Source organism: Aulonocara stuartgranti (assembly GCF_965226115.1).
Source record: "Aulonocara stuartgranti genome assembly, chromosome: 12".
NCBI lineage: Eukaryota > Metazoa > Chordata > Actinopteri > Cichliformes > Cichlidae > Aulonocara > Aulonocara stuartgranti.
Window position 1 is genome coordinate 31,809,201 of NC_138948.1, and position 22,328 is coordinate 31,831,528.

General features: G+C 39.6%; 1 protein-coding gene across 1 annotated transcript in view; it reads left to right on the plus strand.

Annotated features, from left to right (window-relative positions):
• The window catches only part of zmat4a (zinc finger, matrin-type 4a), a 155,858-nt gene that overhangs the window by 86,630 nt on the left and 46,900 nt on the right, over nt 1-22,328 (plus strand). The window contains exons 4-5 of the mRNA XM_082554948.1: nt 2,166-2,322; nt 21,932-22,153. Of these exons, the coding sequence (XP_082411074.1) occupies nt 2,166-2,322; nt 21,932-22,153 (379 nt within the window). The remainder of the gene's footprint in view (nt 1-2,165; nt 2,323-21,931; nt 22,154-22,328) is intronic.

A 22,328-nucleotide genomic window follows, 5' to 3' on the forward strand; every position in this document is an offset into this window, starting at 1 on the left:
AGTTGAACTGAAAAGACACACACACACACTCAGATTCATTGTTCACGCATTGCGTCTGGTAGAGTGCACCATGCACCGGAGCAGACATTTGAGAGATGTCATGAAGTTCACCCTCTTCTCTCCTCTTCTTCCTGTATGAATATCAGCCTTTCGGTGACCTGGCCTGACTGGCAACACACTATCTTCTTCTTCTTCCTCATTTCTCTGTAAAAAAAAAAAAGTAGCACAACCTTGGTGAACAATACTGCTAGGATCGTTCTACATTTTTTGATGATAATGGGTTTTTGGTGCAGTTTGTAAAGATGGAGTGTGCATATAACTAACGATATAATTGACGCGAGACAAAATACAACTCCACAACTGTACTAGCGCAAAAAAACCCCATTCATGTATTTTCACTTAAACAAGCAGCTGTTTATGTGTATTAAAGCTATATAAAAATTTAACTGTGCAAATGCAAATTCCTTGCTGAAAGTTTAACCAAAAGGCATTTCCAGTAGAAATGGGCTGACATATCCTGAGCATAACCATGTATAATATCCACTGAAGTTAAAAAGAGGTGCTTTGCAACATTAAACTGCAGTGTGCCAAATAAAAAAGTCAAATACGTATTTTTCAGACCATAAGGTGCATGGGATTATGAGGCACATTAAGCTAAACAAAGCAGTCAGATAAATGAAACTTTATTCAACTCATACTTCTTGCTTCTTCCACTTTTGTACCATTGATTCATTAATGCTGTATTCTATCACAGCTGCTCTATTCCCGTGTTGTTGCAGTATATTAATGACTAACCTCGTATTGTGGATGGATTGTCTCAGTTGTTCTCCTGACTGAAGTTTGGTCCGTTTACAGCATCCTGCCATGCAATTGCATTTGTCTCTAACCATCAGGAACCTTCACGTTAACTTTGGAAAAATGTTAGCGTTGATTCCTCCAGATTCACCGTTTATGTTATGCTAACATAGCTGTGTCGCTAGCGATCACGTAGCACATCATTATAAACCAGCTAGCCCAACTTCAGTAACCTTACAAACGTCACTGCTGTTTAGTTTCCTGTCTTCATTTATGTTGGAAGTGATAGCAGAGCTGTACGTTTGAATTTTTCGGAAATCTCTCAGTCAGAACATGCTATATCATGCTCAGGTAACTAGTGAAACTAGCGAGCTAACTTCCGCTAGCTTCTAACTCCGTTAAGTGTAATAAATTCTGTTTTCATGGGTGCCTGGATGTTAAACTTCATAGTTACACCCGGTAAAGCAGCAATGCTGATCGTTTTATTAAAGATGAAAGAATTTAGACATTTTAACTCTCAGTGATCCTGCAGGGTTTGTTTGACTTTGGGACCTGAAGAGACGGAGTTTAGGACCCAGATTACTCCCAGATTTACGAGCGCCTTAGTCCCACAAATACGGCAATAACGACGGCCCGCTTGCATGTTCTACAAAAAACTGCTTTGTTTTGTATCTGACGGACAAACACCAAACCAGTTCCACATCACTGAAGTGGCAAAATTTTTACAAACTAATTCTGGTTCATTCGCTTCACTCAACGATCCGCTTTCTCCCTTCTCATTCTCCGTTGCCGCCATGCTTTTTTTGGCCATGTGCGTATGAAAACAAAGGCACTACACATGCGCGTTTTACCCATCTTCTATCGCGATATTTCATTTTCTTATCGTTGCCTAACATTGTGCCGGTATTACTGTGAACGGTATAATGTGGCCCAGCCCTACACCCAATCTCTTAGTTTCTCAGACGCCCAACAGAACTGAAATCTTCTGTTACTAGTTGCTTGATCTGGTCTTTATGGTTCTTAGAATTGGTTGTTATTTGTACTTTTTTTGACCTTTTGTTTACTGCTTCTTCTTTAGGTTTGCTTTTTTTTTTTTCACTTAATCTATCAGGCTTCAGTTGTCTGCTTTTTGGGTCCTGTATTGGATAGAGTTGACTCTATTTGCATTCTGCCAGGATCCTATCCTTCAGACAGGAAATGTTAGAATTATCTTCTAAGTTGAGTCAGCCAAAGTAAAGCCATTCAGTGTTAAAGTGCTAAAATGATATGCTGTTCTTCCTTTGTTATGCATATTACATGTTTGAACCCTATTTTTAAAGCTCTCAAAAATAAATAAATGTGGTTCTCAATCATGCATTTTTCTTTTCTAGGGCAGTGACGACGGCGATGTGGACAAGAATAAATGCTGCACACTGTGTAACATGTCCTTCACCTCAGCGGTTGTGGCACAGTCACACTACCAGGGTAAAATCCACGCAAAGAGGCTAAAACTACTACTGGGAGAGCAGCCTGCCATCACAACCAAAGGTATATCCCCTGTTAAAAATTCATCATGGGTATCAATGATGGAAGAGCTACATGTGTTCAAAGGGGATTTATAATTGAGAAGAAAATAATTAAGGAATGAGAGACAAGTTATAGTACTTAAGGCTACCATCAAGATATGTGTTGGCAGTCTCGTAGATGTATATGTGAAATTAAATATGTGACAGATCGGGTTTTCTGTTCTCCCTATATTTCCATACCTACTGTATCTGAGCTTAGGAGCAATGCAATAGGACAGACTCTTAGATACGTGATCCAAAATGTCACAAATAAAAAAGGGGTGCTGTATGGTCAGTATATACTGCGGGAGCCCATAGGCTAGACCAGGGGTAGGGAAATCCAGGCCTCGAGAGCCGGTGTCCTGAAGGTTTTAGATGTGTCCTTGATCCAACACAGCTGATTTAAATGGCTAAATTAGCTCCTCAACATGTCTTGAAGTTCTCCAGAGGCCTGGTAATGAAATAATCATTTGATTCAGGTGTGTTGACCCAGGGTGAGATCTAAAACCTGCGGGACACTGGCTCTCGAGGCCTGGAGTTCCCTACCCCTGGCTAGACCTGTAGCATACTCAGGGAGATGAGGAACAAATTATAATTATATTTATATAATTATAATTATATATATAATTTTATGTTGTTTTTCTGCCTACCTTTGTGCTGAGTTTTGAAGTACACAATACTTTATCTACAGAGACTTCATAACAAATAAATCATAAGACTTATGAAACTGTGTTATGTCATGGAAGCAACTCAGAATTAAAGAAAATGGTCTTTGTTTAGAACACTTGATTCCTGTTTTCTTACTTTTTTGCATATTTGTCACAGTTAAATATTTTAGATCATCAAATGCTAAGGATGTTATGACGAGATATTAGGTTTGAATATCTTTTTCCCTTAATAAATGAATTCATCAATTAAAAACATCATTGTACTTTGTATTTACTCAGGTTATCTTTGTCTCATCTTAAAATTTGTTTGATAATCTGAAGCATTTAAATATGACTAATATGCAAAAAACTCCATCCATCCATCTATTGTCTTCCGCTTATCTGGTGCCGGGTCGCGGGGGCAGCAGCCCAAGCAGAGAAGCCCAGACCTCCCTCTCCCCAGCCACCTCCTCCAGCTTTTCCGTGGGGACACCATGGCGTTCCCAGGCCAGCCGAGAGATATAATCTCTCCAGCGTGTCCTGGGTCTGCCCTGGGGCCTCCTCCCTGTGGGACATGCCCGGAACACTTCACCGAGGAGGTGCCTACGAGGCATCCTTGTCAGATGCCAGAACCACCTCAACTGACTCCTTTCAATGTGGAGGAGCAGCTGCTCTACTCTGAGCCCCTCCCAAATGGCCGAACTTCTCACCCTATCTCTAAGGGAGAGGCCAGCCACCCTTCGGAGGAAGCCCATTTCCGCCGCTTGTATTCGCAATCTCGTTCTTTCGGTCACTACCCACAGCTCGTGGCCATAGGTGAGGGTAGGGACGTAGATCGACCTGTAAATTGAGAGCTTCGCTTTTACACTCAGCTCTCTCTTCACCACAACAGACCGGTACGGCGTCCGCATCACTGCGCCCGCTGCACTAATCCATCTGTTGATCTCCCGCTCCCTTCTCCCATCACTTGTGAACATGACCCCAAGGTACTTAAACTCCTCCACTTGTGGGCACTCCACTCCACCCTTTTCCGGCTGATGGCCATGGCCTCACATTTGCAGGTGTTGATTCTCATTCCCAAAAAACTCAAGAAGGGGAAATCAGGAGCAGTATTTACTTACATATACTATACATACATACACACACACATATGAGCCACATTAGATTCCAAAAATTTATTTGTGTTATATTTTAATAAAATTGCTTTCAACATCCATACATCAATGTTTTAACTGCTTATCCAGTCTTGCTGTCATTGCTCTGAATATGTATCTGTTAAATCTTTGTTTCAAATTATTACATTATCACAAAATATGGAACTTTTTATGTGGACATTTTACACACGATTTGTCCTGTGGTTATCTGCCCCTCAGCAAGAGCAACAAAGATACAGTTGAGTACCACCTGAAAAGGGTACAAAAGGTAGGCATGATGGTCTGTGGTTAGTACTGTTGCCTGACAGCAATAAGGTCCTGCCTTCAATTCCACCATCAGATCAGCCTTTCTGTGTGGAGTTTGCATGTTCTTTCCGTGGGTTCTCTCCAGGTCCCACAGTCCAAAGACATTTAGTTAGTTAGGCAGTTAGTAGGTTTGGGTAAATTGATGATTCCAAATTGCCCATAGGTGTGAATGTGTGAAGCGAATGGTTGTCTGTCTCTATGTGTTTGCCCTGCGACAGACTGGCAACCCATCCAGGGTGCGCCCTGCCTCTCACCCTAAGACAGCTTAGATAGGCTCCAACCACCCCGCTGAATTGGATAAGTGGAAGAGAATGAATGGATGCACCATGGGATTGGATCACGGTCTGATCTTGTATCAGCTGATGGAAAGATGTCATACTTATATCTGATAATCGTGATAAAATGTATTTTACCTGGTATAATTCAGGGTCTAATTACGTGCCAACAGCAGGTCACGAGTTGGTGTGTTTGCATGTTTCCTTATTTCATGAGTCTGTGTGCGTGTTATTTAGAGTTAATCACCAGCTGCTCTTTACCTCAGGGTGATCAAAGTCTGCTGCCGTTGTAATTTGCTGAGAGCTACTTACCTTGAAATCACGTACATATTAGCAGTTGCGAAAATAATGAGCAAAGGTCACAGAGGAAATACGGCAAACATAATTTTAGATCATTTTAAAGCCCAACACCTGAGTCCACAGTGAGCAGCGTGGATGTGGGTAACTGAGCTTTGTTTGTTTCCTGTGGTTTGTTGGTGCTCCAGTTGACCAGGTCATTGATATGCACTGCAGAGCTTTGTGTTTTACTTTGTGCTCTCACTGCTACATTTCTTTTAATTTGTTGGATGCGTTCAGCTGGCTGATAAGGCAGTAAATTTTTATAGTGGTATTATCTGAAGCCTCACATTGTTGGACCATCCTGAGTTTATCCAGCATTAGTGCTGCCTCAGGCACTGCAGCCTTTTTCCCCTTCCAAAGTGGGAGGATTGAATCCGTAGATTGGCACAGAAACCTCTTGTCTTTGAGTTTATGTTTGACTTAACCTTCTGGCTGAAAAACCTGAATAGAATAATTTCTTTCACCGCAGCAGTTCTAGAACAGCATTTACACTTGAAAGTAATGGAAAGGTCCTCTGTTTTACTTCAGGCCAACGGCAAGTTGCGTTTTCCTTGTATTGTGTTTGTGAACTGAAAAAATAGCAGGACAGATTATGATTTAAGTGAGGTCGAAATATTAAAGCTCTCGAAACTGTGGTAGTGATCACCAAATGCTGCTGCATAGTGGCACTTCCCTCTGGTGCATTGACAGCCCAGTTTCCACATGTGGTCTCTGTGCTTTTTTATTCTCGGGATCTAAATTGATCTCTTGCTGCTCATGCTTAGCTGGTTCAAATATTAAGGATCTGAGGCAGTCACTGAAAAAAAGCTTGATGCCAAACAGAGTTTTTGTAAATTCTCAGTGCAGTTTTCCTGTCAAGTTCACAGTTATACTGCTAAAGAATAACTTTTCATTCTGTCTCACATAAGTCATTTGTATTACACTTTTCTCAGCATTCTAAGCCTTTTTAAGCATAACTTAAAAATAACAAGTTACATTAACATCAGATTTCTGGAAATATGATCTGTTTAGGATGTGCTTTTCTTTTGTTCTGCAATAATTCAGCAAAGATGGCATGAACTTCACCTCTCAGGATGCTGGGATGCAGATTGTGATCACAGAGTCCATACATGGCATTTCCCTATGTTCATATATAGTCAATCTAATTGTATTGTCTGTTTACAGTAAATACCACTGAAGTGTGTTTTGTCTCTCGTCCTTACTGCTGTTCACATCTCCATGGTGCTGAAATGCAAGAAACAGTATCTGAAATGAACTTTTTGACTCACCGCCCAAGGGTACTGAAAAAATCCACTTGTTAAGCTCATTTCTTTATTAGGCAAACTGTTAAGTCAGCTTTTTGTGTCTTATACATTTGTTTATATATATTTCATTGGGGGTAATATGATATAATGCTGAATTCAGCCATAAAGAAGCCAATATGTGAAGCATATTTCTAAATATGTTAATGAAATCAGGCCTCAAGAAGTCTTGATCTTCACCATCATCATCATCATCATCCACTCTGCTGTCTACAGCCTTTATAGATTTAACTTTCCAAATAGAAAATCTACCTAACGTGTGGTGCTTGATGGGTTGTAACATGTAACATGTATGCAGTATGTTATTTCTGACATCTTCTTAGACACTTAAATGAAAAGAATGGAAATAAATAAATAATTAGACTTTTGGTTAAAATCCATTTACAAAAATATAAATGTTTTGTTTGGAAATGTCTGGTATATTTATAGAGGACGTTATTTCCCTCCTGCTATTGTAAAACTGATTAAAGTAGAATAGTGTGAACCCAAATGCACTAAGAGCTCAGATTGAATAAAGAACAAAAAGTCTGAATGAAAACTTACAGGGGGTAGCAAAGCCTCACAGATGAAGAAAAACAGTGTTGCTGAACAAAAAAGGAAAATAAAAACAAAAAAAGTCCCAGGGAAAGTTTCCAGGGAAAAAAAACAGAAGAAGATTAAAAATGCATGAGGACACAAAAATCCAAGAAAATCAGACAACTGGGGACAGTTAGGACAGGCTACTGGCTGGAAAACTGGGAAGAAGACCTCAGGCACAAAGCCTATCAAGACAAGTCAGGCAAGTCCAAAGGCAGAGCAGACTAGCTGAACTGTTCCAGAGGGCACTGTGACTGAAGGGCAGACTGGCAAGACTGGTTAGTGGGGGACAGGTTGAGCAGACAGATGGGACTAAAAGCTACAATCCAGTGACAAACACAGAATGACTCTGTGGGCTGGGTAAAGAGCATTCAGCAAAGTTCTGCACAGACTTTTCAGATAACATTACACGATAGCATGGTGCCTAAATGTTCAGATCCTAAAGGTTTAAATTTAATCCTGATTTGGATCTAATCTTGTTGGTCATTATTGGCTGTTTTCACTCCTTTATATCTCGCCAGCAGGTAGCTCAGTCTATCTTCTAATCTCTCATTTACTGTGATGAGTGATAAACAGAGAACAGCCGTGTTTATTTAAGGAAATATCTACCAGTTGTATTAAGAAGTTCATGTAAAGCAAAGGGCTTTTTGTTGAAAAATTGTGTATTTTATCTCAGACTGTGATGTTTTCTAACCTTAAATAGCCTACATCTAACATTAACTAAACAGTATAATAAAACAAAATTAGCAGTTGTAATGCAGTGGAGATGAAGATGTATGTCTATGTCTAGCATCTACTATGCTGTTAATATACATTACACACTGACTGCAGACAGCTGATTAATGATGTAAAAAACTGGGGATAGACATGATTTTAGTTTGGTGGTTTAATTTGAATGATTCAGGTTTAACAGGAAACATTTGGAAACATCCATCCATACTCTTATTCACTTCAGGGTCATTGGGAGGGTGGAGCCTATCCCAGCATGCAGACCAGAGTCAGACCAGATGGTGGATTTGAACCTTCTTGCTGTTGAGGCAATACTTCTAACCACCATGCAAAAAAAAAACCCAGACAGTTCAAAATGGCATAATTATATCTGTTTAGACTTGAATAGCCCAAACATCCAAAGAAATAAAGAGATACCTTGACTTTAGTTTCAGAGGACTTCATGACTGTTTGGTTGTAGTTGTACTTTAGAGATATTGTGACTGCTGAGAAATTCTGATGTAGTGTTCAGACAGCACCCTTTGCTTTTCTTTCTGCCACATGTCAGTGACAGACATAGCCATTAACGAGGCCATCTGTGGCCAATGGTTCAGAACAGAGGCAGAACCGTCTCAGCCAAAAGAGGGGGAGGCACAGCTATCAATCGCACTGACATCCAACAAAGTACCAGGACACCATGGAACCTCTTCTCCACCTGACAGACACATTAAGTTTTGTTGACTGAAGTTGCTGACATCCATCTTTGGGGAATCATTTGTATCACTGAAAAAAATCACTTATTCAGTGCTTCTCTTGCATCTCTTTTAGTGTGAAAATGACAGAAATGAAATTGAAACTGCTCCATTAACATTAGACTCATATATTACCCTGAAGCACAGTGAATTTGTTTTTTATTTGTGTCTGTTTCATTACAGAGGGGTTCAAACCATCAGAAGAAAAAGAAACTATTAGTAAAATGTTGAGTTTTCATTACCCAAAAAACTCCAGTCCTGCTGAAATAAAAGAAATGTTAGCTTAGGTTATTTTATCCTGTGGAAGTGTAATTTAAATCCTCTCAGATCTGTCACAAATACATAATGTCATAAAGATAAATCCAGGGTGCCGAGAGGCCCCAGCTATTGATTTCTGCATAAGTCACATCAGCCGACTCTGTTGATCCAGTTGCCTCTCGGGATGCGTTGTTGTTCTGCCGACTGTCAGCCAGCATACAGCTGCAAAAACTTCTAGCTCTCCAAGCACTGACTTTGGTGTCCACACAGGACATGCTGTGAAAAAAAGCCTCCAATAACACTAATGAGAATTTATAGCATCATGGGAGAGCATCATAAACTTTACTTGATGTTATTTTTGCCTTTGAACAGATGCTGTACATCATCTTCTTGTGCCCAAAATGCCTATTCAAAACCCACGATGAACATTCGAGAAATGCACTGTCATCAATCTCTAGTCACAGACACACACACACGGAAAAGTCCTGCGTAAGCGATTGTTCTCAATTTCAAACTTTTTGAAGATGCGAGAATTTCATCTGACAGTTGAAATTAATCTTTAATGCTTTACCTGCAGGCACAAAATTACACAAAGCTTCTATAAGCTAACCAGTAACCCTTGCTTGCCCTTTTACTTGGGCACCGTTGTGTTAAATTTGAATATTTCCACTGACCCACATAGATCATGCTCAGCTGCACACATTTTCTGTTGAATGAACTGCTGGTGTTGCAATGTATTGCAATACGCTTTCTATTTTAGAGCGGAGGCAGGCTAAACGAGCGTTGATCTGTCATTAGTACTTTTATATAATCACAGCCACGTTTATTTTTGTATTTCTTCAGTCGCTATTTCCAAATTCTGGCTTGTTTCCCATCGTCTGTGTCGTAAGCACAATAGCTTGCATGAGCTGCATTTCCTTTAACATCTGCAGCTTAATGTGGGGCTGTTTTGCTCCTGCACTGATTTACCGAGAAGTGATTTAGAGAAATCTGGAGTTAAATTGTTCATATTGTAAAATAGCTGTTCCCCTTCCATTACGTTTAACTGGGGACATTATCTTAAGACTTTAAATGTCTTTGTCTGTTAACATATAATCAACAGCAAGCCTGCATGAATCATAACAGCAACATTTAAAGCTCCTGTATTTTTATATTGCCTTGTGGTTCCCTGCTGTTTCTATCTAATGGGACACTTTAAGCATTTGCAGCATTTTAGACATTCACACATTTGCATTTGATGGATTTCACTTTCATTGTGTTGCAGCAGCTCTGCTTTGAGAGCAAAATGAAAGTGGAGCAATTAGAATGGAACACGTGAAGAGAGCCGTATTATGTGGTCATAATTATTAAGTCCTGAATGACTGTAATCAGCACTAGAACAAAAGATTTTCATTACATTTGATTAACTAAATTGTATTTTCATACATACATCTTTTTCTTGCATGGAGTTTGAAACAACCATTTCAGCAACAACGTTTATGAATTAACTATTATAACTTTCGTCATATGCAGACCTTTTATCTAGTGCCAAAACCCAGATTATTTTTCTGTGTTGTTAGGTTTTTAGGGGTGGGAGTTGGGGACAAGATGGCAATTTATTAAAACTCTTGATAAATGCCAGTAGTGTTATTGTGAGCATGTTAGAAAGTCACTGTGGTAAAGTATTGTGTGAGCGCAAATCCCCAGACAGCGCTGACAGGTGTGATTAGTTTTGCGGGTGATTTACAGAAATAATGCTGTTTTCTAACACATGTGCTGTCAGTTCATTTGAATATAACATACCCAATCTACCAAGAGCAGAGCAATTTTGAGCAAGGTCGCAAACTAAGCAATGATATTCAGCTCCCAGTAAACTAACCGGACAGGTGCAGAAAAGCATATAAATATAGGGCGTACAGTGTACGGTAGAGTCATTATAATCAAAACAGGCTTTGGTAATTGTCTGTAGCTCACTTACTGTCAAAGTGCATGAAGCCTAATGCAAAACCCTTGTGCGCTGTCCATGGTCCTGGATTTCTAACGGTTAAATTTGACTGTAATAAAAACTTAGTTAAAGAAAAGTGTGTTTTTAGAGTTTGTTCATGTAAATGCATTGATCAATCGACGTCCATCCAGGGCTTGGTTATTTTCGGTATTGGGTACAAAGTCAACGTCACCATTCCTCCTTTCTCTCCGCACTTCAGCAATTTTGTGGTGAACCCATTGCACGGGCTGTGAAATTCCTGCTGCTGAATCACAGTATGTTGGAAAGAACCCGGCACTAAAAGTTGAAGAGTTACAAGAAGTTCAGTTGCCGCTGGTATCGTGCGACTCTTTTCTGGGTTCTAGGTCTAAACTCTGAGTTCACTGAGCAAATGTAGGAGTAGTTAAATTGGCACAGATGGAGAAATGTCTCACTTTGCTTGCACAAATAAATAAGATGTGTTTTTTTGTCAGTTTAGTTAGCAGTAAATTGCGTGTCACAAATGGTAGTAAATCATTTTGTGTGTATTCCTCACCCTATAAAAAAAAAACCTTCCAAAAGAATCTTCCCACCTCTTGCACACAATTTCCTAACTGCAGTGTTTCTGTAAGTACTGACAGTAATTGTTTTTAAACCAGTTTGTGCTGGTGCAACCCGTTGGTAAATCTGGTTAGTTACCTCGCCATCTGCTAGGCATACTTCTTAAATGTGACCTAGTCATTCTGTTTGGACTGCCCTACAAGATGTATTAACTTTAATAAATAGAACAACATCAGCAACTTTAACAAAGGCAATAAAAAAAAGAAAACATCCTGCAAGGGTTACTCAAAAACTTAATTTTCCATCCTGAAGCCTTTCTCATTCTGCTGAACTAACTAAACCAGAGGTGGACTCAGCAGCACACTGGGTTTATAGTGCTGACATCGAGAGACAGAGCGGTGATGTCAGTAATGTGAAGTCACCATGAAACAAAAGTTACCTGTAAATAAATGTAAAGGGCTTACAGTGGTTGTTTAAATTTGCTCTATATGCTGACACAAACAAACACACACATATTTTTTTCCCTATGTCTTTGCTCTACCCTATTCTGCTTATTCGCTGTTATCTGTGTGTTATCTATAGCTGATATCTGTGCAATATCAGATGTAATGCCTGCCAGATATAAACTGCTGTCACGACTTATAGAGTCAAGGATGATAAACTCCTAGAATATCCTGATTTTAAACTATGTGAATATAATCTCATATAACCCCAAGCCTTGCTTTAATCAGGTCAGATATCTGTGGCATCTTATTACAGATCAAATGACAGATATGATGAAGATATTTATAGGCCCAAGCAATCATCCTCACATGCAAGTTTGCAGTCTAGAGTAGAGATGGAGTGAAGAATTGTTGTGGGTTTAATGTATATAAATATATACAGAAAAGCTGAATAGAAAATCCGCTATATGCTTTAAACAATTTACACTTGTAATTATGTTTGCTGTCCATAGAATGTCAGAGAAGTGGCACTGATGGTAATTGCCTGTTTCATTTCATGCGGCACACATTTTAAAATGCCCCTCTTTAAAGCGCAGACTGTGGGAGAAAGGAAAGATTTCTGTATCTTCAAACAGCCAAATAGCAATGCAACACCAAGTCGGATCATTTGACCCGTCTGTTACCTTCTGTGGCCTCCTGCTTTACTTTGCCTGACTTCAAATGTTTCACAGCAGCTGCAGGACGATGTGATAAAACTTAAGCAGCTGTATTCACATATTCTTTTACTTTAGTTATAAAAATAATCTTGCCCAGAGAATATTTTGCATTTTTCATAGCTAATTTAAGCATCAGCTTTAGGCTGCAGTAAAGTTTACTGCAGTTTATTGTTTGTTGCATTTAAAGCAGGGATGTCACTCATTTTACATTGTGGCCCACATACAGCCCACACTGGTCTTTAATCCTTAAGATGTCTTAAATGTCTTAATTTTTTTTAAAAAATGCAATTTCAACAGTGTCTCCGTTTTTGTATATGGCAAATGTAAAATTACATGAATAAAAAAACGTGGTTAATTCACAGAAAATGATCTTTTTTAAAACTGTGAACACACTTCAGAAACAAACATAACACAATTCTGTAGTAGATAGTAAAAAAAGTAATTTTTCTACCATTTAATTTTTATGTTTTATCTGTTAAATACTTTGGTGTTATATGAGTGACCATACGGGAGGTATTTCAAAGTGGAAAATCTGTAAAACATATAAAAGTACAGTTAAAAGCTCAAAATGTATGCACTCTACTACATTTCATATTCAAAGCCTTTGAGTGGGACAGTGGGCTGATTCAGGCCCCCAGGTCTTATTTTTGACACCCCTTAGTTAAAGGATGTCTTTGGTTCCGTCTGTATTCCAAGTGCAATGGGAACCAAGCCTCCTTTCCAAACACATGGACCAAGCTTTGAATTGCACAAACTGCAGCTTTGCCCTCAAGTCTTCTGTGTTTATTACTCAGAATTGTCTCAAATGCAGCAGGCTTAGTACACTTGTGCCCCCCCTCCACTTTAAAGCATTTTAAAGTACAAATTGTCCGCAGTGCACAGAGGGTGATAATTAACTTCAAGTATGAAGATGTGTTGTTTGCTTTCCATTCAGAGATTTCTCTTTGAAGACAAAAGGAAAATCTGAGAAAACATTTTATAAGTGGTACATGTCAGCAGGGTTTATATTCCGAGAGGGTGGAGGGGTGAAGGAAAGCACAGCAGGGATCCTCATTGTAGGAAAGGGTCAGTGAATGGATTTGGAGCACTTTGGTCCCGTCTTCTCACAGAAGCAGAATCTCTTTAGATTTATGACTCTGTTTTAAGAGTTAGAAGATTTCTACACTGCCCTGATTCTCTGTCTGCTTATAAGAAATGCCATGGGGGGCAAAATGAGAAACTCTGCTTCAGCTGAAAGTAAATTGTTGCATTAGTGAAAACACGGAAGTGTGTTTCTCTTCGACTTTGAGCAGATGAAAGGATTGCCTTGCTGTGCTGTACATTTTATTTTTAATGGATTCTTGGTATTCTCTTACTAAGCTGGTCAGTAATGAAAGAAGTGTTCACACAAACAGCAGCAGAAGAGCTGCATAAATAAATCCAAATTAGTTTGAAACTGGAAGCTGACACAGCCAGCATCAAACAGCAAAAGCCTTAACTGTGGTGTCAAAACCTCAAAAACCAAAACCTCCCAGCTCTTCCTACATGTTTGAAAAAATCCCGAACAAATTACGATGTATAATGTATGAATTGTATTTATATTAGTGTGCGAAAATGGCTGCTTAGAGCAAACTGCTGTTCATAATGCAGGCTGAGCACAATGTGTGACTCTTTTTTTCCCGCCTGTCCCGTTTGGTTCTTTTGCCATCAGAATTATTGTCCAAAGGCAAAGAAAGATGTCCAACGGATTTACTTTACCAAATGGACCATCCCTTGCCGTATTGGTCTATTTGATTCACCTTTGCTTTTATTGTTTATTTTATTTTATTTTCACTTGCTGCACACGGGACAGACATGACTGGGGGAAAGAAAAGGGAGAAAGAAAGAGGGAAAGAAAAACAGTGGGGAAGAGGAACGGTGATACAATGTGTGACTCTTGAATGTGACTAAATTAGAATAATGTGACTAAAAATGACTCATGAGTGTGTCCACAGAAAAGCCTGCATGGAGGTGTCTGTTTTCCTCAGGTGTTTTATTTTGAGCTTTGTGCTTTCCATTCGGTTTTAAGCTGCTGTTTTTTCACTGTTTGAATCACTTTTTACATTTGATTTGCTTTTTTTGTTTACACCCACTTCACAGGATTTACCCTGCACACTGAAAATGGTGCTTGAGCTTAACTGGGGTTAAAGTCCAATCGGTCCTTCGCATGTGACAACTTAGGAGTGAGAACCGACTCTCACTGTTGTCTAAATGAACACCAGAGGAGCTCATATGATTTTTGGCTAGTTTTCTCCCTTGATCTCTGGTTAATCCAACACCTCAACTCTATCTATTCATTTTCTTAAAAGCTTATCTCATTGAGGGTGGCAGTGGGCTGGAGTATATGGTGTGAGGTCACTACAGTCACTCTCACATCCACAGCAGGCTAGAATCTGGACTGTAGGAGGAAATCAGAGTATGAGGCGAGAACCTGAACGATTGCACACGTACCCTGTGCAGTCGTGAAAACATGCAAACCTCACACAGGTATATCCCAGCTGATGAGCTGAGGTCTTTCTGTGCATTTCTGTGCAAGCTTGTGCTAACAGCTGCACTTCTATACCAGAATCTGACCCTACCATCACAATGTTGCAGCAGAAATCATAACTCATCACACCAGGCATGTTCCAGTCTTCTGTCATCCAATTTTTTAGGAGAGCATAGTCTCATTTTCCTTTTTCTGAGCTGAAAGGAGTTGAAACTGCCATGGTCTTCTGCTGCTGTAGCCCACCTACTTTAAAGTTGCATGGCTTGTGGATTCAGAGATGCTTTTGCATAACTTAGTTATAACAAGTGGTTATGTGAGCTACTGTTCCTGTCCTATAAACGCAAAGCACTTTTGCCATTGTCCTGTTACCGTTGGTATTAACAAGGCATTTTCCATCCAGAGAACTGCCGCTCACTGGATATTTTCGCGGACTATACTCTGTAAACCTTAGAGATAGTTTTACAGGAAAATCCCAGCAGATCAGCACTTTCTGAGATACTCAGACCAGTCTGGCAACAACAACCATGCTGCGTTCAGAGTCACTTACTTTTCTTGAACATTCTGATGCTCCGTTTGAATTCCAGCAGATCAACTTAACCATGTCTACATGGCTAAATGTAGACATGGTCAAGTGCCGGGTGATTGGCTGATTTGATATTTGCACTGATGAACAGTTACACATGCGCACATAATAAAGTGGCTGGTGAGTGCATATTCGTGGTGCCCAGAGGATGGATTCTATTAATTTGGTGAGATCAGCAGTTTGCCTCTATTGTTATCAGGAGTTTGACATTAAAAGCATCTGTCAAGCATTGAATCCAACTGTACTTTGGGTTTATCTAACATCTTGGTATCAGTGTTATAGGTTTACATGACTGATAGCCCACTTGCTCTTTTATCTGTCCTTATCTGTTGTACACAGCCCCTTAATAACTGTTTCCCAAAACCTATTTACCTGCCTATTTGAGTTTGGCAACGGCTCGTGTCTTGAGTCTTTAAATAACTGGTTGATTCAGTTCGGTTCGATTCTCCATTCAGTTTTATTTATATAGCACCAAATCACAACAACAGTCACCTCAAGGTGCTTTATGTTGTCAGGTTGTAAGAACAATCAAACAACTCCCTATGAGCAGGCACTTTGTGATCATGGGAAGGAAAAACTCCCTTTTAACAGGAAGAAGCCTCCTGCAGAACAGGCTCAGGGAGGGGCGGGGCCATCTGCTGTCATTGGTTGGGATTGAGAGAAACACAGACACAGAGAAGAGTGGATTTGAGAGCTAAATTCTGTGTTTGCAGGGTGAGTAAACCTGCAAAACTAGACCCTGCAGAGCTCTGCCACATCCTGCTTTACTGTCAAGCTTCTTAAGTACAGTTTTTCTAGCATAAAACTTCAATTAGAAAAACTGTACAAGTTAACAGCTGACACTGAAAATGCTTCTGTAAACCTGCATGCTCGTTTTAACAATCTGAACCTACAAACTACAAACTACAAAATCTGAAAAAGTTAGGACAGAAAAAGCACAGGGACTTGCAAATCTCACAAACCCACATTTCATTTACAATAGAGCATAAAAAACATATCGAATGCGTAAACTGAGAGAACATACCATTTTAAGAAAACTATATCATTTTGAATTTAATGCCAACAAGTCTCAAAAATGTTGGGCCAGAGTCATGTTTACCACTGTGTAGCATCCCCTCTTGTGGATCTGCAGACAGCAGAGGGTCTATCAGGCCAATAAACAGCTGCTGTGTGTGCGTGTGTGTTTGCGTGTGTGTGTGTGTGTGTGTGTGTGTGTGTGTGTGTGTGTGTGTGTGTGTGTGTGTGTGTGTGTGTGTGTGTGTGTCGTTGGACTAAACAGCTACGAGGCTGCTAGTATGAAATGTGGCATGTGTACTGTCTGTTTGACTTGATACAGCAAGACCATCAGTCTCAGATGATTCACTCGGTTGTCTCTTAAAAAAATGTTCTTTTCAGACATCATTGTCAAAATCATTAAGTCTCTACAAAAAATAGGCTACTTTCCCAGATAGTAGTTTTTACTGCGCTCTCTGTGCTTAGCGCAATGTTTCAGCTCTCGATTTTATCTCTGCGGAAAAAAACGTTCCATATTTATCCAGATGATACTTAAACCTGTAACATTGAGAAGCAGGGCCCTTTTCATTGAGTTTAAAGTGTCCTTTACACAGCAGGTGCCACATCAAGCTGAAGCCATCTGTCTCTTAGTGATGGTGACGACCCCTGCCTTCTGAAGTGAACTGAATCCTCAATCAAAGCACAGAGGGGTGTTTGACAGTGTGGATTTAATGATGCTCTAAATGGGAGGAAAGGCTTTCAGTCCTTTATGTGCCTGCTGGGTTATTTGATGCCAAAGACCCATCCTGTAATAACACAGTGTGTTATGAGTCAGGAGCCACATATGGAAAGTAAAGACTTTAGGTAAAACTGGTGGGCTGCTAGACAAATGGCCTGGACACTCTGTCATAAAGCCTACTAGAAAGAATATTAAATCAGAGTGTGATTATGCTTTGCTGGAGGAAGATACTATATGGAGAGGCTGCTCTGATGATGATAAATACTCTTTGCTTAGGCCATATAATCATGCCCCTCTAATTCCTGACTATTTGCAGCAAATTATTTTTCCAGAGTTTCTCCTCTTTTGGGAATTTTTCACATGCGATAAATTTAATCGAATAATCAACACTGTTTGACGTGCAACAGAAATCTAAGAGCCACTTACCAGAAATCTGTCAAGACCACTATAGTCAAAACAAGGCTGACATTTCTATCTGCGATAATTTGTATCTGGTGGTACGGCCCAGTGCTGGGAGGTGTGAAAGGAGGAGGTGGGTTGAAAAGCAGCTTGCAGATGAGCAGCAACTGTGGGCAGATTGAAGCACTGTAAATTCACTCCTGCATCTAAATCAGATGTTAATTCAGATGTGGCAATCATCTCCATGGCCACAGGTGTATAAAATGCAGACTGCTTCTACAAACATTTTTGAAAGAACGGCTCGCTCTCAGGAGTGGTATTATAATAAGATGCTACCTGTGCAAAAGTCCAGTTTTGAATTTCCTTACTACTAAATTTTCCATGTTCAACTGTTAGTGGTAAGTCGTGATAGAGTGGGGTCAGCAGATCCTGAGGCTTTCTGCAGAGTCATTAGCTACATACAGGTGTTCAATTAAATATGTGTGCACTGCTTCTCATGGACTTTTTATTTTGTTCTCCATTTAAATGATAAAACAACTTGAGAGATGTTGACAGCATTGTAGTGATAATTAACATGTTTACCAAAAATGCTGTATTAACTTTAAAACAATATTTGAGATGCTGCCTTTCTTTGAACAGTCTGGAGTGCAGAAGTGTACTGTGAGGATAATTAACCTTCTTTCTGTTCTCTCACGTCTTTATCTTAGCAAACAGTAAACATTTAACCTCTTTTGAGTTCCCATTCGCTCTAACTTCTTTCATTCTGTCATCACTGTGTCTGGAAATCGCCTGAATGTTATGATACCAGGAGCTGTGCTTTTGGGGGAGTGTTGCATCTGAGTATTACGCTTTTAGTTCTTCGTAAATTTAGAGCTTTTTTTCCTGCTTTAATCCGAGGCTGCATTAGTCTGCCTATAGATTTCCTAGTAGTCTTTATATTTGGGTTGCAGAAATGCAATCCCCTCTCTTTGAGCAAGGCGTTACATTTCTCTCAGCTCCAGGGTTGCTGTTATGCTGCTGACCTCTGACCTGCTTGCAAAAGCAGCTGCAGGGATTAAATTGAGTCTGACAGTTTACATTGGCCTATTATAGTGGGGGTCATTCTATAACCGTAAAGTCCAACATTTAAATCCTACATAACATCCTTTTGCTGTGGAGGGGCGAATGAGCCAAGCACTGAATGTAAAGTGTGATGCAAACGGCCTCACTGAGGGCCAGCTGTGCTCAGCAGACAGCGAGTCCTGACACTTCAGGCTCCATACATCCTCTCTCCCGCCATGTTTTTCACTGGACTTTGCTATTTTGAAATGTTGACTGGTGTAATGGAAGCTAATGGGACAAAACTAAATGTTGACTTAGGGTGAGCTGTGCAGTGGAGCGTTAAAACTGATTAAGCTGATAGGGCTTCTTCGTGTTGGGGAGTGCTCGTTGCAGCACGTTGCTCGTTCGGGGGTTAATGCCGTCATCCATGCGTGAAGGCACAAGTGGGCAGCCCCAAGAAGAGCTGGCTTCTCTTCCGTTTGCCAAGTAGAATTTAGGTTTTCCTCTTTAGACATCTAATGGAGATAACAGCTTGTTATTCAGAGGGCTACACTTGCACGGCCACAGTTACGTTGCCGCTGATGAGTGCTCATTAAAGCCGTCCCATTGTGCTCTGTCTGCCAGCTACAAATCTTTTCTTTAAAAAAGCTGGCAAAGTGTTGCTAATGTAGCTCATTTTAAAGTATTTTTTTCCTGGGCAGTGTTTTTCCTGAGCATTTATAGTTTCTCACATTTGTCTTAGCAAAAATGTGACATTTTGGGTTATTATATCACCATTATGTTCACAGCACCTTTTCAGGACTTATACATTATGTTTACTGTTTGACATAAGCCAAAAAGACATGAAGTGTCATGATCATACAGAACCCAAGTAAATTAGCTGGATTTCAAAAGCATTAAAAGTCATGTCAGACATTAAAATCAAGTTATGGTTTAGAAACACAGAGAACACCTTGTTCTTATTATTTGTGTCCTTAAATTTTGTTGTTTTGTTTTGCTATCAGTTATGTCAGTCCATGACAACTAATGTCAAAAGTCTGTTTGTATCCATACAGGTACAGTGTACCCAGTGTTAAAAAGGTAAATATATACCCAAGAAGTTAAAAGGTGTTTCTTGGTTTAAATAATTGCAGTTTGAGGAGACAGTCTGTTTGGGGTCTAGTAAACAAACAAGTTAGCATATTGATTTAACTCTTAGACTTGATAAAAAGCATTTGGGCAAAATTCAGGAAGAAGGTTTTAGGTTCAGTCTTTGCTTTGCTGTCTGCTTGTCTGAGGCAGATATGAGAGAAAGAAGATTCAAGGGTTCAGTAAGAACAAGCAAGTATTTTACAAATGCCTCCCTGTTTCAACTTATTAAATAATAATATTTCAAAAAAATAGTCATTCTTTAACTTTATACTAAAAAATGTTGCCAAGAATCAGAAGTGGTCCTTGAATCAAAACCACATGGGTACAAATTAGCACCCATTGTCGAATGGCAATACCTTAGAGTACTGTTTAAGCTGTAGTACCTCTTCATGCCTCTTCTTCATCTGAGACAAAAATGCATGAATAATAAAGATGAAAATTTGACTGTGAGGCCAGATCAGGTTAGTAGTTAGCCCACAAGCTACCAATGGTTTGAGAGTTAAGCCTAACATAATGGTCCCATTTTAATAAACCATAAAATCCCCCATAGTGTTTTAGATTCTCCTGAAGTAAGAGAGTGAATTCATCAGAGTCAGAGTGTGCTTTTCCCCTGAACAATCACAAGCTTTTTCATTTCGTAACCACTGGAAATGATTTCATATTACTGACAGCTTAGTTAGATAGTTCAGATCTGCTTCTTACGTTTATGAGTCTCACTTAGAAGATAATTTGATATGTGGTTATGTATTTATTTTGTTTTGTTGTTTGAGTTTTACACTTATTTTTATTTATTTTTTCCAAACGTTTAAAGCTGTTACACACACAAAAAAGTTGACCTGGTTTTTCAATCTTTTACTCAAGTCACTGTGATTGCTTTTGCTTTGTATTTGTTTCTTCAAAATATGAAATTAAAGCTCATTGTTAGTTTTTTTCTAACAATGAGCAACAATACTTCTTTCTCTGAAATTTGAGGTTAACTTAGTGTAAGAAAGTCTAAGGAGCTTGGAAAGGAAAAGGAAAAGCGTCTGGTTTTCTTTAAGTTTCCTTGAAGACATTTCACCTCTCATCTGAAAAGCTTCTTCGGTTCAAAAGAGTAATTGGTGGAGAGTTTAAAATCCTTCCCAGACGCCTTACTGCCCACTCACATCCCGGGCCATATGACCTCAGTAAATCACATGATAGGGTGCGGCTAGGTTTCACAATGGGTAACCTGAAACTTTGGCTAGTTGTAACCCACACCTGTTTTCACACTTTAGCCCGTGTGATTAGGTAGAGGATCAATAGGGGGTCCATGACCCTCTTGCGGACACTCCCATAGGGCTTCAAATCTGGGACTCTCCACCAATGGCTCTTAGAACTGAAGAAGCTTCTCGGATGAGAGGTGAAACGTCTTCAAGGAAACTTGAAGAAGTCCAGACGCTTTTCTTTCCAAGCGCCTTAGACTCTGATGACCTGGATGACTGAGAACCTTCACAGACTTAGTGTAAGAAAGTATTTATAGTAATTTTATGCAGCTTATCTGCATGAAGAGCCAAATATGGAAAGTAAAGACTGTAGGTAAAACTGGTGGGCTGCTAGACAAAAGTCCTGGACACTCTATCATAAAGCATCCTAGAAATAATATTAAATCAGAGTGTGATTATGCTTTACTGGAGGCGGATACTGTGGAGACTGATCAATATATTATTTTTCAAACTGATACCAACCCTGAAATGCCAATTTATTAGCCTTAAAAAAAAAAGCACAATCAAATTTCCCTAACACTTAAGTCAAGTGTAGTTACTTTTTTACTTGTTTATGTCTTGTCTGACTTTATTCACGTCATCTGGTTACTTTGTTTGTGGCACTCAAATATTTGTTTGCAAAGTGCCCTCTGGTGGACAAGATATGCAGCATCAACACTCATGGCTGAGCGTTGTTTCTCTCTTCTCTATAAATCATTCTTAACGTCGTTACCGATAGATCAGCGAGTTGTTAATATTGGCTGAAAAAATTGACGCAACAATAAATTTGCTGGGCTCTATCTCTGTCAAGTCGCGTACTGTGGTCATGTCAAATATGTAAATTTTCTGTTTTGTATAAGGCAAGGGGTTCCCAGATTACGTAAAATGCTGTAAAGGAGATTATTTAAAAAGTAGTAGTGTCTTAGCAGATTTGTTTTGTTTACAAAACTATCACTAGATCACCAAGAGACATCTGTATCATTCTTGTTTTACCTTCAGAGGCATCCCCCAGTCCTGTTAAGACCTCCCCAGAAGCATCTCCTATGACCTCCCCACGACAGCGCCGTGACTCAGACCGCTACTGCCAGCTATGCAACGCCTGGTTCAACAACCCTGGCATGGCTCAGCAACATTATGATGGCAAAAAGCACAAGAAGAACGCTGCCAGAGCAGATCTCCTGGAGCAGCTGGGAAAGACCCTGGACATGGGAGTGATGAAAGGTAATATGAATACATTTTCAGTACATCAGTTCATTTTTAAACTATGTTCATGCATTTGTGAAGGTGCATTATCAGATACAGTTTATAAACGAAGTTCAAAAAAAGTTTTCCAGCCTTTTTAAGGGTAAAAAATTCTTATACTGAATACTGTACAATCTTATTGTACAGTATATAC